This window comes from Phocoena phocoena, chromosome 7 (assembly GCF_963924675.1).
Source record: "Phocoena phocoena chromosome 7, mPhoPho1.1, whole genome shotgun sequence".
Taxonomy (NCBI): domain Eukaryota; kingdom Metazoa; phylum Chordata; class Mammalia; order Artiodactyla; family Phocoenidae; genus Phocoena; species Phocoena phocoena.
This window is the reverse complement of record NC_089225.1, coordinates 14,618,714-14,635,553: the sequence shown is the minus strand read 5'-3', so window position 1 is coordinate 14,635,553 and position 16,840 is coordinate 14,618,714. Positions and strand designations below refer to the sequence as shown.

General features: G+C 34.1%; 1 protein-coding gene across 1 annotated transcript in view; it reads left to right on the top strand.

Annotated features, from left to right (window-relative positions):
• The window catches only part of DPP10 (dipeptidyl peptidase like 10), a 662,859-nt gene that overhangs the window by 554,439 nt on the left and 91,580 nt on the right, over window positions 1-16,840 (top strand). Inside the window, exons 10-11 of the mRNA XM_065880921.1 lie at window positions 2,339-2,436; window positions 13,852-13,975. Coding sequence (XP_065736993.1) covers window positions 2,339-2,436; window positions 13,852-13,975 — 222 coding nt within the window. The remainder of the gene's footprint in view (window positions 1-2,338; window positions 2,437-13,851; window positions 13,976-16,840) is intronic.

Genomic DNA, 16,840 nt, shown 5'->3' with positions numbered 1-16,840 from the left:
GTTTTCATTTCTTTACTTTCTTTCAGTTCCAGTAATTTCATACAAATTCAGAGGGAGATAACAAACTTGCATTGACTTTGAACCAAATGGATGTTAAGTGGTTATGTTTTCATTTATCAATGATCCTCTTGTTTAGTGATGGCTCCAAACTTTTCTTTTATTTGAATCTGAAAGTATTTTTAATTCATATAATAAATTAGTTGGCATTTTTCATAAATGCTTTGTTATAGTAATGGCTTTCTAACTTTATCTTGTACTTCAATCATGGACTTTTAGACTCATGGTGTGTACACAACTTTTAATTTGTTTTCATGTGAAAACTAATTGGGATACCAGTGATCCTGTATAGTCCTATAGACCTGAAAAAAACTGCCTTAATATGTGGTAATAACTGTGTATATCTTTGACAAAGTATGTCATGAAATAAGGCATCACTGATAAGAATTCATAAAAATTGATCAAATTTAATTTAATTTCTCTTTTTCTTTAATCAGTTTTTTGTTTGTTTGTTTGTTTGGGGTTTTTTTTGCGGTACGCGGGCCTCTCACTGCTGTGGCCTCTCCTGTTGCGGAGCACAGACTCCGGACGCGCAGGCTCAGCAGCCATGGCTCACTGGCCCAGCCACTCCGCGGCATGTGGAATCTTCCCGGACTGGGGCACAAACCCGTGTCCCCTGCATCGTCAGGCAGACTCTCAACCACTGCACCACCAGGGAAGCCCTGAATCTTTTTTTGGTATCTTTAAATCACTTTTATCATTCCCTTTAGATTTTTGTCAGGTCTTTTAATTCAACTCGCTTTTAATTTCCTCTGTCCTTCTCTGTATATCTCACATGGTCTTCTCTTCACAAAGCTACACCACAATGATACTGGTGTATTGTTTAGAAACACATTGAGCCACAAGTAGCCAATTGATTCTGTTAAATATTTATTCACATAAACATTCTTTCATTCATTCATCCTACATGCTTGAGATATATTGGCATAAGTTCCCATTTCTGCTCGCTAAGAGTTCACAGTGTATTTAGAAAAACTTTGAAGGCCTAGGAATGAATGGAAGCAAATCTAGAGCAGTTAAGAGCATCCTGGGGTTAAATACTAGCTCCCTCAGTTATTGGATGTTTCACCCTGCACAATTTGCTAAGTTCTCCATTTTCATCTAGAAAATGGTTATAAATAAGTCTTAGGACTGTAGTAGGAACATATAATACGATAATTCATGTGATGCTTTAACACATAGTAGGAGCCAGAAACATACGAACTGCTATACAAACTAGTTATTATTTCATAAATTTTGATTTAATAAACTCAAATTACATTTTCTTACCACTGTCTTTCTAGTCTTCATGCCAGGTACATAGTGAGGGCATTCTGCTCCATGGCCCACATCCCAAGGGACATTTATACCTCATTTAGTATTCATTATAATTTAAAAGAAAACCTATGATGATTAATGCATGGAAGAAATTAGGTATTGTGGAATTTTAAACATGTGGCACTGGGATAGGGTAGGTTTTCTTTTTCTTTCTTCTTCTTCTTCTTCTTTTTTTTTTTTTTTTAAATTAGTCAAGCTTTCTTCCCTTTGCTTTTCATATCCTATAGTGTGAGCAGCTGCTTTATCTACTAGTTGTTTTGTAAAGCCAGCCCTTCTGGTGTCATTCTAGGGGAAGAACACAGAGCGTTGCCTACTGAGTAAAGTCATCATGATTTTCTGTCACCTTTAATTGTCTGACTAAAGTGCTAGAGAAGCAGCAATCTACAAAAACAATTGAAAGCAATCATGTTGTTGCATTTAAAATCATTTCTACTTTAGAGACATTAAACTTTTTTCCCCATTCTAACACAAAATTGTAAAAGAATCAAAATGCATTTTCTTTTCTCTTTCTGACTTACTCATATATATGGAATGTAAAAAAAAAAAAAAAATTGGTACTGATGAACCAGTAGCAGGGCAGGAATAAAGACGTAGACAGAGAATGGACTTGAGGACATGGTGTCAGGGGTGGGGGAGGGAAGCTGGGGCAAAGTGAGAGTAGCATCGACATATATACACTACCAAATGTAAAATAGATAGCTAGTGGGAAGCAGCAGCATAGCACAGGGAGATCAGCTCAGTGCTTTGCCATGACCTAGAGGGGTGGGATAGGAGGTTGATGCAAGAGGGAGGGGATGGGGGATATATGTATGCATATGGCTGATTCACTTTGTTGTACAACAGAAACTAACACAGTATTGTGAAGCAATTATTCTCCAATAAAGATCTATTAAAAAATGCATTTTCTTTCTTTCTCTATATATTCTAATAATGTATTTGCATTGCAACTTTCATTTTCTCAAAGGCAGGTCAAGTGAACCCAACAATCAAATTATATGTTGTAAACCTATATGGACCAACTCATACTTTGGAACTCATGCCACCTGATAACTTTAAATCAAGGTATGTAATTTCAATTTCACTTTTACCAGAAGATAGATCTCTTAACTCCAATTATCATTTTGTTGCAATTTAGAGAGAGATGTGATCAGCTCAACAAATTCACTTGAAAATAAAACTGAGGTTGCGTCCATTAGTGCAGGAATGAACTCATTGTGGATCTCTTGTTGTTCCCAGGAAGCATTTAGAGTTTTGAGGTCATCACCAGCACCACAAAATGACTAAATATACTGATACCAAGAATTAGCTCTTTGGCAGGAGATGTGACAGAGAGATGGGAACAAAGGATAATTTTCCATTGAATTTTCTTCCTGAAAATAGTCACTCAATGTTTTTAAATGGTCCTCTTTCAAAGAGTATGATCTTCCTAAAATGTGTGTAATTTTCCAACCTTTTCCCTGTAACTTGCCAATGATTCCCTAGCTTTGTTTTCCACGCAGAGAAATTTAATGAGATTTTGTTTTGAAATATCCTACCTAAGAATCCTGCTTATTTAAGTCTGAGTGGGGAGAAAAAAACACATTTTATGGGTCAAAAACATAATTTTAATGTTAGCAAAATTTCCAATATTTGAACAACTAATCAAATGACCATGTGGATTGTGAAATCCAGAGTGGTCTCAGACTTCAAAGGTGATTCTTTCAAATATTTTAATCCTGTGAAAATTTACAGCAGTCCTGGAGATGGAATAGGCAGCTGATTTAGGAAAATAGTTTTATACTGTATTGAATGGTATAAGGCTAAGCTTAGAGTTTGTTTTGATGACATCAAAAATAATCACAGGGTGACTGATTCAAGTAGAAATTCCATTCAGTGTTCCATTGACATATTTGGGAAAATTTCATCATATTTGGGATTTTCACAGATAGTGCAGCCTTTAGCATGTAGAAATTTTTCCTACTTGAAAAGTTATTAAAAATATATGGAATGCTTACACTGGAAAGACCCCCATTATTATCTAATATAAACTGTTCCTATTGTTGGGCCCCTATTCCTTTGGGGCCCAAAGAAAAAGTATGCTAAAGATTAGTTGGTAGTAGAGGTAGAAAGTGAAGTAAAGCCTTTTTCAAGTTATAGAGCATTTCATCTAGGTTGTGATGAAAGATCTTACAGAGTCATTAAAATTGACATATAGAATACATACAGTACAGTTGACTAAATCAGATGAAACTTCTACTTCTGAGCTTGGTTTACCAGCTATGAAAGATTTGGACACAAATGAAGCAATTATGAAAATTATTAATATTTTATGTGATCCTTAAGGCTTATCTTTTTCTCTGGTGTGTTCAGTGCTCTGAATTAACAATAAAGAACACTAACCTGGAGTGTTTGAGTCACATCTCTACTACCACTTTATTGTGTGACCTTGGATAAGTCACTGTACCTCTCTCTAAACCTGAATACCCTAATCTTAAAATAATAATTTCTCATTTTTATCAGTTTTTTAAATCTTTCAAATGGAAGTCAATTTTATAATATCCAGGTTTCTTTCTAATAGAAGGTAGTGATTCCTGACCTTGATGCTGTTACCTAAGAGTCTTTCTAATGAGTTCACCAGCTAGGACATAGCAGTGTCATCAAATACAAAGCTTTGTAAAGACAGAATCGATTGTCATTATTAGAGTATTAGTTAAGCATATATCTGTTTAATATTTGAGGTACAATGTGATCAAATTAGTCACCCATTGCGAAAAGATATCACATATCTTTAGATGTTGGAAATCCAGTACGTAGAATGGTATTCTAGATCCCTCTAAGAATGAGGAGGAATCCTGTGAAGAAAAAGTTCTTAACTGTAATTCAGGTATGTTGGTTTATCAATGAACTTGGTCTACATTTGGGAGAGTCATGTAATACCTTATCTGCACAATGTATGTAACATGTTTCTTTTTCTGCCTCGTAGTTATGTAAGTGCCAGTTGTGGCATGTGAAACCATTCTGGTGCACCAAAGTGTACGATTTACTCCTTTAGTTGGAAAACTCAAGACCAAAATTTACTTCAGAATGTTTTTTTCAATATTCCCCAGGAATATTCAGTTTTTATGTTTCCTTACTCATTTGTTCCTGGTGAAAGCTTTAGTCCAATTTCCTATCATCTGCATTTAACCTCTCTGAGCACCGGTATTACTTTGATGGGCCTACAAACACACAGACATGAACAAAATAGGGCTATCCATGGTGCAAATCAAAGAATGCTGCATTTATCTGCACATCAAATGGAAATTAAACTCATACTTTTCCTTGATTTTGTTTTAGGATTATCAATATCTATAATATTTAACACTTAGTACTTTAGCCATATGGAAATTTGCTAGAAAACTATTGTGCCCTCCCTAGTTAGATAGACATTTGAGATCTAAAAGAGCATAACATTTTCCATAATTTACTGGTCAGGGTCCTGGAAATTAAAAACACTCAAGAGGGGTAATTGAAGTACAGTTAATTAAGGGACTATTAACAAAGATATGCACGGGATTAAAAGGAAACTCACAAGGGACAGGAAAGCAACACAGAGTCTGCAATAGCAGAAAGCCTTTACTGCCCCAGGACTGAAGGAGCAAGGGGCAGACTCACTTAGGAAACCTGAAGAGGCCTGTAGCTGAAGAACAGAATGGACCAACAGGACCTGTCCACAGGTAGAACAATTAAGTCACTGCCAAACCGGGCCCTAATAGGGAGTGGGTCCTGGGAATAAACACCCTGAACTCTCTCTAAAGCTTTGAGTTCCTCCAGAGGTCTCTCTTGGGCTAGGGAGCCTCGTTGTAGTGTCCAGCCTCTGGAGACCTTGGGAGTGAGTGCTAAGGGGCAAATTCGAGAATAGACTTGACAAATGGGGAATATTCAACAGACATGATTTAAGGATAATATTTGCCTGAAAATTTATCATTCTTATTACTTTAGGGATGTGTTGGAGATGTCCAGAAGAAAACACAATAATTTGACGCCATGTGAAAAGTGTTCTGTCTCTGTTTCTAGCTCTGTTTCTGTCCCTGTCTCTTTCTCTCTGTCTTTGTGTGTGTGTGTGGCCTGTGTCTTTCAATCTCTCTGTCTCTCTCTCTTTCTCCGCACACGCATACACACACGCGCACACACACACACACACACACACATCTATGGTTTACCTAAGTAATACTTGTACTTTTCCTGAAAACCTGCTATATTTTTCTCAAGTGCATTGTAGATTATGTAACGAATCATGTTTCAGCTGTTTGCATCAGTGTATTTTGGACATGGAGTTTACCCCTGGTGACACCTGGGTATCTCCTGTAACTTATTTTCCTTTATCTGTCTTACTAATTTTATTTACCACAGTATTCTTAAATCATTCTAAGCTAACAAATTCTTTTTATTTTTTGAAAATGTTAGCTCTATAAATATACAAATTAATAGTTTGTTGGTACCAGTATTAGTAGCAATTTTCCCATATTTATTAGTGGCAGTATTCCCATAGGTATTGCAAGCCTATGTACCTTTATCGGAGAATTTTGGTATGAACTTAAAAATACATAGTTAACTTTTAGAGGAAATATTTTTATAATAATGAATCATGCAGATTTAGAGATTTGTCACATTGTTTTGAAGAAGTGGTTATCTCCTGTGTTCATTCATCTCCAGGCTGAAGAATAAAGACAGTGGTTTGTCTTTAGGTTCTCCTCACTCACTGTCTTTGACATTCTACTTACCAGAAATCTTTCTTTAGTCATCCACCCTTTGTGACACATTGTTCTCAGCCTGTTTCATTGATATGACACTGTCATATAGCCCCTGTCATTCTGGGCTTGAACTGCCATGGTTTTTCTTCCTATTTAATTGAAGTATGTCTAGTCTGTGTCTCTTATTCTGCCAGTGAATGTCTATACCTTCCAATGAAACCTAATTAATAAATTTATCTGTGTTGATGGAAGTGACCCTTCTTACAAGTAAAGCATGGATATTAACAGAGGTCTTTGGAGGGCACTAGCTATGAGTTGGTCATGAATGTCATCACAATACACTTGTGTGCAGAGATCTTGGGTTATCTGGAAGAGAGTGAGCTCAGAGTAACCATATGTGCACAAAGACTTGTGAACCAAGAGTAGTGATTGGACAGGAAGCCAGTGAAAACACAGGTGTGACTGCTAATATACCTGTCTGCTGGTGATGCTGGTGCCTCCATTCCACATACCCTTGTGAACAATTAGATCTCTTTTGCCAGACCACCCAGCTAATAGAAAGTCTTTCTTGACTTGAGTGCAATCCCTCTAACCCGCTTGTCTATGTCTCTGTGGCTCAAGAGGACCAGATCCTCGAGGACTTCCTGGGTAATCCAGAGCCATGGAGACTAGGAACAAGCAGGAAAGCCAGTTATAAGGAAGGGACACTTTCACTGGCCACTGGTCATGGGACACCAGATCTAATGTGTTCATGAGATGGAGTTCCAGGAGGACAGCCACATCTGCATCAGGCAGGCCAAGGAGTGTGGCATTTTCAGGTAAGGGCACTTCCTTATTTCCTCATTCAGAGGAACCCAGAATACTTATAAGCAAACTGAACAAGTCATTATAAATCATAAGGAGATGTGCACCTAGGACCTTGGAACAAAGAAAGGATACAGGATGGAATTTAATTAGTAAATATCTTTCCTCCCTTCTTATGTGCCAAGTTCTACTTATCTTTCATTTTGGATATTTCCAGCACTTTATTATGGAAATCTTAATGGTTGGAAATCACCCCAATGGACTTTACAAGTTCTATTTGGGGGAGAACTCTCATCCTTATGAATATATGTACTAAGATATCTCACATAAGACTAAATTTTGCTTATGAATATAAGATAGTATAGGTACAAACACACAAAATCATATTATTTAATCAAAGAGAAATGTAAGTGGTATGACTATAAGTAATTTTTGTTTGTTTTTCTTTTTTTTTTGAAATTTTGAACTTTATTTTATTTATTTATTTATACAGCAGGTTCTTATTAGTCATCCATTTTATACACATCGGTGTATACATGTCAATCCCAATCTCCCAATTCATCACACCACCACCACCACCACCCTGCCACTTTCCCCCCTTGGTGTCCATATGTTTGTTCTCTACATCTGTGTCTCTATTTCTGCCCTGCAAACTGGTTCATCTGTACCATTTTTCTAGGTTCCACATACATGTGTTAGCATAGGGTATTTGTTTTTCTCTTTCTGACTTACTTCACTTTGTATGACAGTCTCTAGATACATCCACGTCTCTACAAATGACCCAATTTCATTCCTTTGTATGGCTGAGTAATATTCCATTGTATATATGTACCACATCTTCTTTATCCATTCGTCTGTCGATGGGCATCTAGGTTGCTTCCATGACCTGGCTATTGCAAGTAGTGCTGCAGTGAATGTTGGGGTGCATGTGTCTTTTTGAATTACGTTTTTCTCTGGGTATATGCCCAGTAGTGGGGTTGCTGGGTCATATGGTAATTCTATTTTTAGTTTTTTAAGGAACCTCCATACTGTTCTCCATAGTGGCTGTATCAATTTACATTCCCACCAAGAGTGCAAGAGGGTTCCCTGTTCCCCAGACCCTCTCCAGCATTTGTTGTTTGTAGACTTTTCTGAGATGCCCATTCTAACTGGTGTGAGGTGATACCTCACTGTGCTTTTGATTTGCATTTCTCTAATAATTAGTGATGTTGAGCAGCTTTTCATGTGCTTCTTGGCCATCTGTATGTCTTCTTTGGAGAAATGTCTATTTAGGTCTTCTGCCCATTTTTGAATGGGTTCTTTCTTTTTTTAATATTGTGCTGTTTATATATTTTGGAGATTAATCCTTTGTCCGTTGATACATTTACAAATATTTTCTCCCATTCTGAGGGTTGTCTTTTCGTCTTGTTTATGGTTTCCCTTGCTGTGCAAAAGCTTTTAAGTTTTATTAGGTCCCATTTGTTTATTTTTGTTTTTATTTTCATTATTCTAGGAGGTGGATCAAAAAAGATCTTGCTGTGATTTATGTCAAAGAGTGTTCTTCTTATGTTTTCCTCTAAGAGTTTTATAGTGTCTGGTCTTACGTTTAGGTTTCTAATCCATTTTGAATTTATTTTTGTGTATGGTGTTAGGGAGTGTTCTAATTTCATTCTTTTACATGTAGCTGTCCAGTTTTCCAGCCCCACTTATTGAGGAGACTGTCTCTTCTCCATTGTGTATCCTTACCTCCTTTATCATAGATTAGTTGACCATTGGTGCATGGGTTTATCTCTGGGCTTTCTATCTTGTTCCATTGATCTATATTTCTGTTTTTGTACCAGTACCATACTGTCTTCATTACTGTAGCTTTGTAGTATAGTCTGAAGTCAGGGAGTCTGATTCCTCCACCTCCGTTTTTTTCCCTCAAGACTGCTTTGGCTATTCGGGGATTTTTGTGTCTCCATACAAATTTCAAGATTTTTTGTTCTAGTTCTGTAAAAAATCCATTGGTAATTTGATAGGGATTGCATTGAATCTGTAGATTGCTTTGGGTAGTATAGTCATTTTCACAATATTGATTCTTCCAATCCAAGAACATGGTATATCTCTCCATCTGTTGGTATCATCTTTAATTTCTTTCATCAGTGTCTTATAGTATTCTGCCTACAAGTCTTATGTCTCCCTAGGTAGGTTTATTCCTAGGTATTTTATTCTTTTTGTTGCAGTGGTAAATGGGAGTGTTTCCTTAATTTCTCTTTCGGATTTTCATCATTAGTGTATAGGAATGCACGAGATTTCTATTCATTAATTTTGTATCCAGCAACTTTAACAAATTCATTGACTAACTCTAGTAGCTGTCTGGTGGCATCTTTAGGATTCTCCATGTATAGTATCATGTCATATGCAAACAGTGACAGTTTTACTACTTCTTTTCCAATTTGTATTCCTTTTATTTCTTTTTCTTCTCTGATTGGCGTGGCTAGGACTTCGAAAACTATGTTGAATAATAGTGGTGAGAGTGGAAATCCTTGTCTTGTTCCTGATCATAGAGGAAATGCTTTCAGTTTTTCACCATTGAGAATGGTTTGCTGTGCGTTTGTTGTTTTTGGCCTTTATTAAGTTGAGGTAGGTTCCCACTATGACCACTTTCTGGAGAGCTGTTATCATAAATGAGTGTTGAATTTTGTCAAAAGCTTTTTCTGCAACTATTGAGATGATCATATGGTTTTTATTTTTCAATTCCTTAATATGGTGTGTCATGTTGATTGATTTGCATATATTGGAGAATCCTTGCATCCCTGGGATAAATCCCATTTGATCATGGTGTATGATCCTTTTAATGTTTTGTTGGATTCTGTTTGCTAGTATTTTCTTGAGGATGTTTGCATCTATATTCATCAGTGATATTGGTCTGTAAATTTCTCTTTTTGTAGTATTTTGTCTGGTTTTGGTATCGGGATGATTATGGTGGCCTCATAGAATGAGTTTGGGAGTGTTCCTTCCTTTGAAATTTTTTGGAAGAGTTTGAGAAGGATTGGTGTTAGCTCTTCTCTAAATGATTGATAGAATTCACCCGTGAAGCCATCTGGTCCTGGGCTTTTGTTTGTTGGAAGATTTTTAATCATAGTTTCAATTTCATTACTTGTGATTGGTCTATTCATATTTTCTATTTCTTCCTGATTCAGTCTTGGAAGGTTATACTTTTCTAAGAATTTGTCCATTTCTTCCAGGTTGTCAATTTTATTGGCATAGAGTTGCTTGTAGTAGTCTCTTAGGATGCTTTGTATTTCTGTGGTGTGTGTTGTAACGTCTCCTTTTTTGTTTCTAATTTTACTGATTTGAGTCCTCTCACTCTTTTTCTTGATGAGTCTGGCTAATGGTTTATCAATTTTGTTTATCTTCTCAAAGAACCAGCTTTTAGTTTTATTGATCTTTGCTATTGTTGTCTTTGTTTCTATTTCATTTATTTCTGCTCTCATCTCTATGATTTCTTTCCTTCTGCTAACTTTGGGTTTAATTTGTTCTTCTTTCTCTAGTTTCTTTAGGTGTAAGGTTAGATTATTTATTTGAGATTTTTCTTGTTTCTTGAGGTAGGATTGTATTGCTATACACTTCCCTCTTAGAACTACTTTTGCTGCATCCCATAGGTTTTGGATCGTCATGTTTTCGTTGTCATTTGTTTCTAGGTATTTTTTGATTTCCTCTTTGACTTCTCCAGTGATCTCTTGGTTATTTAGTAACATATTGTTTAGCCTCCATATGTTTGTGTTTTTTATATTTTTTTCCCTGTAATTGATTTCTAATCTCATAGCATTGTGGTTAGAAAAGATGCATGATATGATTTCAGTTTTCTTAAGTTTACTGAGGCTTGATTTGTGGCCCAAGATATGATCCATCCTGGAGAATGTTCCATGCACACTTGAGAAGAAAGTGTAATCTGCTGTTTTTGGATGGAATGTCCTATAAATATCAATTAAATCTATCTGGTCTATTGTGTCATTTAAAACTTGTGTTTCCTTATGAATTTTCTGTTTGGATGATCTGTCCATTGGTGTAAGTGAGGTGTTAAAATCCCCCACTATTATTGTGTTACTGTCAATTTCATCTTTTAGAGCTGTTAGCAGTTGCCTTACGTATTGAGGTGCTCCTACATTGGGTGCATATGTATTTATAATTGTTATATCTTCTTCTTGGATTGATCCCTTGATCGTTATGTAGTGTCCTTCCTTGTCTCTTGTAACATTATTTTAAAGTCTATCTTATCTGATATGAGTATTGCTACTCCAGCTTTCTTTTGATTTCCATTTACATGGAATATCTTTCTCCATCCCTTCACTTTCAGTCTGTATGTGTCCCTAGGTCTGAAGTGGATCTCTTATAGACAGAATATATATGGGTCTTGTTTTTGTATCCATTCAGCAAGCCTGTGTCTTTTGGGTGGAGCATTTAATCCATTCATGTTTAAGGTAATTATGAATATGTATATTCCTATTACCATTTTCTTAATTGTTTTGGGTTTGTTTTTGTAGGTCCTTTTCTTCTCTTGTGTTTCCCATGTAGAGGAGTTCCTTTAGCATTTGTTGTATAGCTGGTTTGGTGGAGCTGAATTCTCTTAGCTTTTGCTTACCTCTAAAGTTTTTAATTTCTCTGTCGAATATGAATGAGATCTTTTCTGGGTAGAGTAATCTTGGTTGTAGGTCTTTCCCTTTCATCACTTTAAATATTTCCTTCCACTCCCTTCTGGCTTGCAGAGTTTCTGCTGAAAGATCAGCTGTTAACCTTTTGGGGATTCCCTTATATATTTTTTGTTGCTTTTCCCTTGTTTCTTTTAATATTTTGTCTTTAAATTTTGGTTTTTTGATTATTATGTGTCTTGACTATAAATAATTTTTAACTTAATTTTATACCTAACTTAGTGTTCTCTTTAAAAACCATTTATTCACTAGATATGCACCAGTTGAATTTTAATGTTTCTTAAGTATGAATTTTCTTTTAAATCAAGATTTCACATCTTATATAGTTAATATAATGTGTCAGTGTCTGGGAAGACATTACAAAGATATTCTTAAAACATTTCACCTGAGGGCTACTTTGAAAGGAAAACACTCAAAATGAATATTTAAATTTTTTTTTGTTGTTCCTGTTGTTATTTATTTTAAAAACCATTCATATTAATTCATCTCATTTGGCACAAAATATAATATTAGTCACTTTAGCTAAATGAGACAAATTTCTGATCAGGTTTGAAATTCTTCTATATGTCAGTTCTCTCCAGATTTTTCAATAACTATTACCACCTTGATTTTGCAGTCTTTGGTCAGTTGTTTACAACAATCAAATTATTTTTTACTTCAGTTTTGCACAACATTTATGCCAGTTACTCAGAAATATATATTATCACAATTCAGCACTTTTTTCCTGATTAATTATAGTATCCACTGTCATTTTTCTCCATGCTAAGCCTTCTAGGTAAATTTCTTAAAAGTTAATGCCTATATTTTTCCTTTTTTAATATTCACGCTGCCCAAAATGGTAATGCATGCAAAATACATCAGTTTAAACAAAGCGTAGTGAAAGTGAACAAGACACAGATCTTTAAAGAATCACAAGGCCCATTGATTTGGCCAAAGATTAATCCTAAACCAGTAGCATATTTGATTCAAAGTTGCCTTGTTCACTTTATTTAGATAACTTTATTTTATGATTTCACTGAGTTTCTAGGCAATTTTCAAGTGAGACTCAGCTAGTTGTGAAAGGTGCTGGATAGCTTGAAGAGATTATTGAAGAAGATATGGCAGTATTCACTGTATGACAAGTTATGCTTGTCCTTCTGACATCTTTACTTTGATGGGCTAACTGGTTTTCGAGAGGAAGCACTAACTACTCAATAATGTTAGAAATGTGAGATTCAGGTAGCTGAATGTCTAACTCAGTGTGTCTAAGGAGAGGTGATTTGTATTACAAGGTTTTACTTTCATAGGTGATTTTTTTCAAAGTCACTTAAAAACCTGATGCATTCATTTTAAGACAATATTCATGGATGGCATTTTTCAAACCATTTCTAAATCATCTAATCTATTTTGAAACTGGGCAATTTTGTTGGAAATTTTTTTTCTTTTTATCATAAATTGAATCAATATTAATGATTGCATTTTGTTATGTGTGGGTTGGGGGAGTTTGTGATATATTATGTAAATTTCCAGACATAGAATCTATAAAGGAAAAATATAAGCTTTCTCAATCTACAACCATCATGAGGACATTATAGGCTCCACTGATTAGCATCCTCACTTTACCAAAAATTCCGTAACCCTTCAAATTCTTCAGTTTGATTCCTTCTTTGTTTTAAACTTTTTCAAATAAATAAGATTAAAAAATAATATTGTAAAAAATATTATGAATAAGATTATATTTCCATTGTCCCTCAATGGAAAAAGACCAAAGCAAACCATTCATGGCTCTGTGGCTCAAGTCCTGTGGACAAAGTGAGATAACATGGAAGTCATACATAAGAAATAACTATGAAATCAATAATATTTGCCTTTTAATTGATTATTGAATGAATTTTTGAAAAAGTAAAATAGAATATAACTTAGAAAATTTTTTCTTATTTTACACATGTTAGCATTGTACTGATCGATAGAAAATTATTTATGAATGTCTAGTATCTTGATTATTTTTATTTTTTCCAAAAATTTTGCTTCTGTGAAATCATTCACTTTCAAATTTATTCTCAAATTTTCTATATATTTATGTATATATGTATATGTGCATGTGTTTACATACATATGCACACACATATATTTGTATTTATATATGTCAATATTTGAAGAAGCAGATGTGTATATAAATGGAGATTAACATGATGTGACATCCTTATAGTGTTTCATTTATTCTGCATGTAAAATAACAAGTGTATATTATTGGTGCTGTACACGTTCTCTGGCTCTAAATGTAAATTTTAATTTTGTTTCCGAACTAGAGAATACTATATCACTATGGTTAAATGGGTAAGCAATACCAAGACGGTGGTCAGATGGTTAAATCGACCTCAGAACATCTCCATCCTCACAGTCTGTGAGACCACTACTGGCGCTTGTAGTAGAGTGAGTATAATTTAATTTCCTTTATGCTTAAAATATAATAGTTTATGCTACCTTTCAAAGGAAAATTAAACAATTCTTTGTGCAAAGACTTCAATATTTAACTTCCAAAGCTATTAGGAGTGTATACTTTAATTCATAAATCTTCCATACGTTGAAGTAAGAAATATAGATGATAAAGAGAAGAGAACAAATTAAGCTTTAAAACAATGAATTCTTATATAGTATAAAGGGTAGTCCAAGCCATGTTAGTTTCATTCTCAAATGTAGACTTTCTCTCTACTTTTTGACAGTGATTGACTTGAGAATATGTGATATTTCTTTCCTGTCATCTTTAAACAATTCCAAAAATTCATCGTTTTTTCTGTAGTTCAGATTAGTCTTCTAAAATAAGTGTCTCTGTCTTTAAATTATCTATAAATAGTAAAAAAAAAATGATTCTTCAGCAACTATGTTTTGAAAGTAGGTTGTATTTCAATTTCTATAATCATGTTTTATAAACTCTGCAGTAGAATCTATATGTGTAATTTTAAGGTTATTAGTAAAGGGAATACTTTAATAAGTTTAAATTGTTATATTACATATTTGGTACTTGGTAAAGGGTTCTCAATTATTTAACAACAGAATTTTCAAACTTAAGCTTCTGGACAAGATGGAGTAAATGTTATCAGCCTTGCATCTCCATAGTAATCAACTGTAACACTTTACAAAATATATTAACTACATGCAGACATTGGACAATAAGGCAGTCAAAATATAAATGGTCAAATGAAGCTATGGCTTCCTACTGGTGACACATTTGAGGCCACAGTGCAAGGAGATAGCATCCAAGAAAAGCACAAGTGTATCACTGATGCAAAAAGGCAGGGAGAATCAGAGTTTGAGGCTATTGTGGTGGCTGAATTTTTCAGGACAAGTACCACAGGATAGGAGCTATATATAAAAGAACTTCAGCAACATATGTAAAGGTCTCTTAAGTCTTTATCTCAGTGCTTAGCTGTGCAAGTAAAGGGCCTGCCTCAGAGAGGGAAGCAAATAGAGAATCTGCAAGTTGCACAATACTTGGAGACTTTGGAGTAATGAACAGCAAAAAGAGAGATCTCTCACTGAAAACCCTAAGCATTCAACTCAGAGCCCAGAAAGAAAATGTATTAGGAATAGAACTATTCTATACTCCTTCTAATAAATCTTTAAATCAAACCTTGAAAGAATTCAGTTCATCTGCCTGTAAACTAGCTGCCTGCCAGAACAAAGTTTACTCTTTAAAATAATTAAAAATTCATTCTCAAAAATGTAGCATTCACAATATCAATCACACAATTAAAACATACTATATATAGACATAGAAAATATAATTCACCCACCTCCCCCAAAGTAAGAAGCAGACTTACAAAGGATATAGATACTGGAATTAACAAACAGATTGAAAATAATTTTAAAAAGCTTTTAGCTGTTTTTGTTATTTAACAAATTAAAGGATGGCTATAATTAGTAAACAGATGAGAAGTTTCAGTAGCTAAATATAAACTATAAAAACAGAGCAATGAAATGTCAGAAACTGAAAAATACAGTGTCTGAAATGAAAAATTGCCTGGATGAGCTTAACAATAAATTGGACACTGTTGTAGTCAAGGAAATATAAATAATTCAAACAGAAGTCTTGAGGGAAAAAAGTTGGAAAAAAAAAAAAGCAAAGCCTTAACTACCTGTAGAACAATATAAACTGGTATATATGTAAAATCTTATATACAGAAGGAAAAATTTGAGATACCAGGGCAGAAAAAAATGTAAGAATGTACAAAAATGTAACAATGACTTAAATAATCAAATTTGATGAAAAACCATTAATCCATATATCCAAGAAGTTAGAAAATCTCAAACAGAATAAAGACAAAGAAAAAAATACATCACCACATAGTACATAAATTAATGCAAACAAAAGACTAAGAGAGGAAATTTAAAGTAGCCTGAGAGAAAAACACATTACATATTGGGAAATATAATGATGAGAATTACGGCCTGTGTCTCACCAGAAACAATGCAAACCAGAAAGCAATGGAAGGAAGTCGTTATTAAAGGACTAAATCCTATGAAAATATCTTTAAAAAATGAAGACCAAGGAAGATATTTTCAGATAAATTGGAACTGAGATAATTCATCAAAAGTAGATCTGCAAAAAAAAAAAAAAGTAGATCTGCATAAGTAACAGGAAATTAAGTTATTCAGGCTAAAATAAATGACATCAGATGAAAACTCAGATCAAAATGAAGGAAATAAAGGTGCCAAATAAGGTAAATATGTGAATAAAATAAAATAATTTCTAGTACTTAAATTTTCAAAAAGGTAATTAAGGAAATTAAAGTAGTATACAATAGAGATATTAATAGAATAATTTCATAATGATACAGTGTGAATTGATTAGGAAGATATAACAATTCTACGTACCTACATTTCTAATAATAAAGTTTCTAAATATTAAGCAAAAGCTGACAAAGCTAAGGAAGAAATAGAAATATACTGAGACTTAAATATTATTTTCAATGTATTTGATGAAATAAGTCATCAAAAATCTGTAACGATAACAAAAGATCTGGACAATACTATCAACACCTTAAACAAATTGATATTTAGGAAAAATTTCACTCAACAACTATATAATAAACAATCTTTTCAAGTGCAAGGGGAATATTCAAAAATCTCAAGGTGCAAAAAGTGAAATCAAGCAGAGTATATTGTTTGACTATAAGAGAATTAAATTAGAAATTAGTAACTAAAAGATATTTGGGAAATTGACAAATATTTGGAAAATTAAAAAAAACATACTCCTAAATAATTCATAAGTTAAAGGACAAATCACAAAAGAAATTA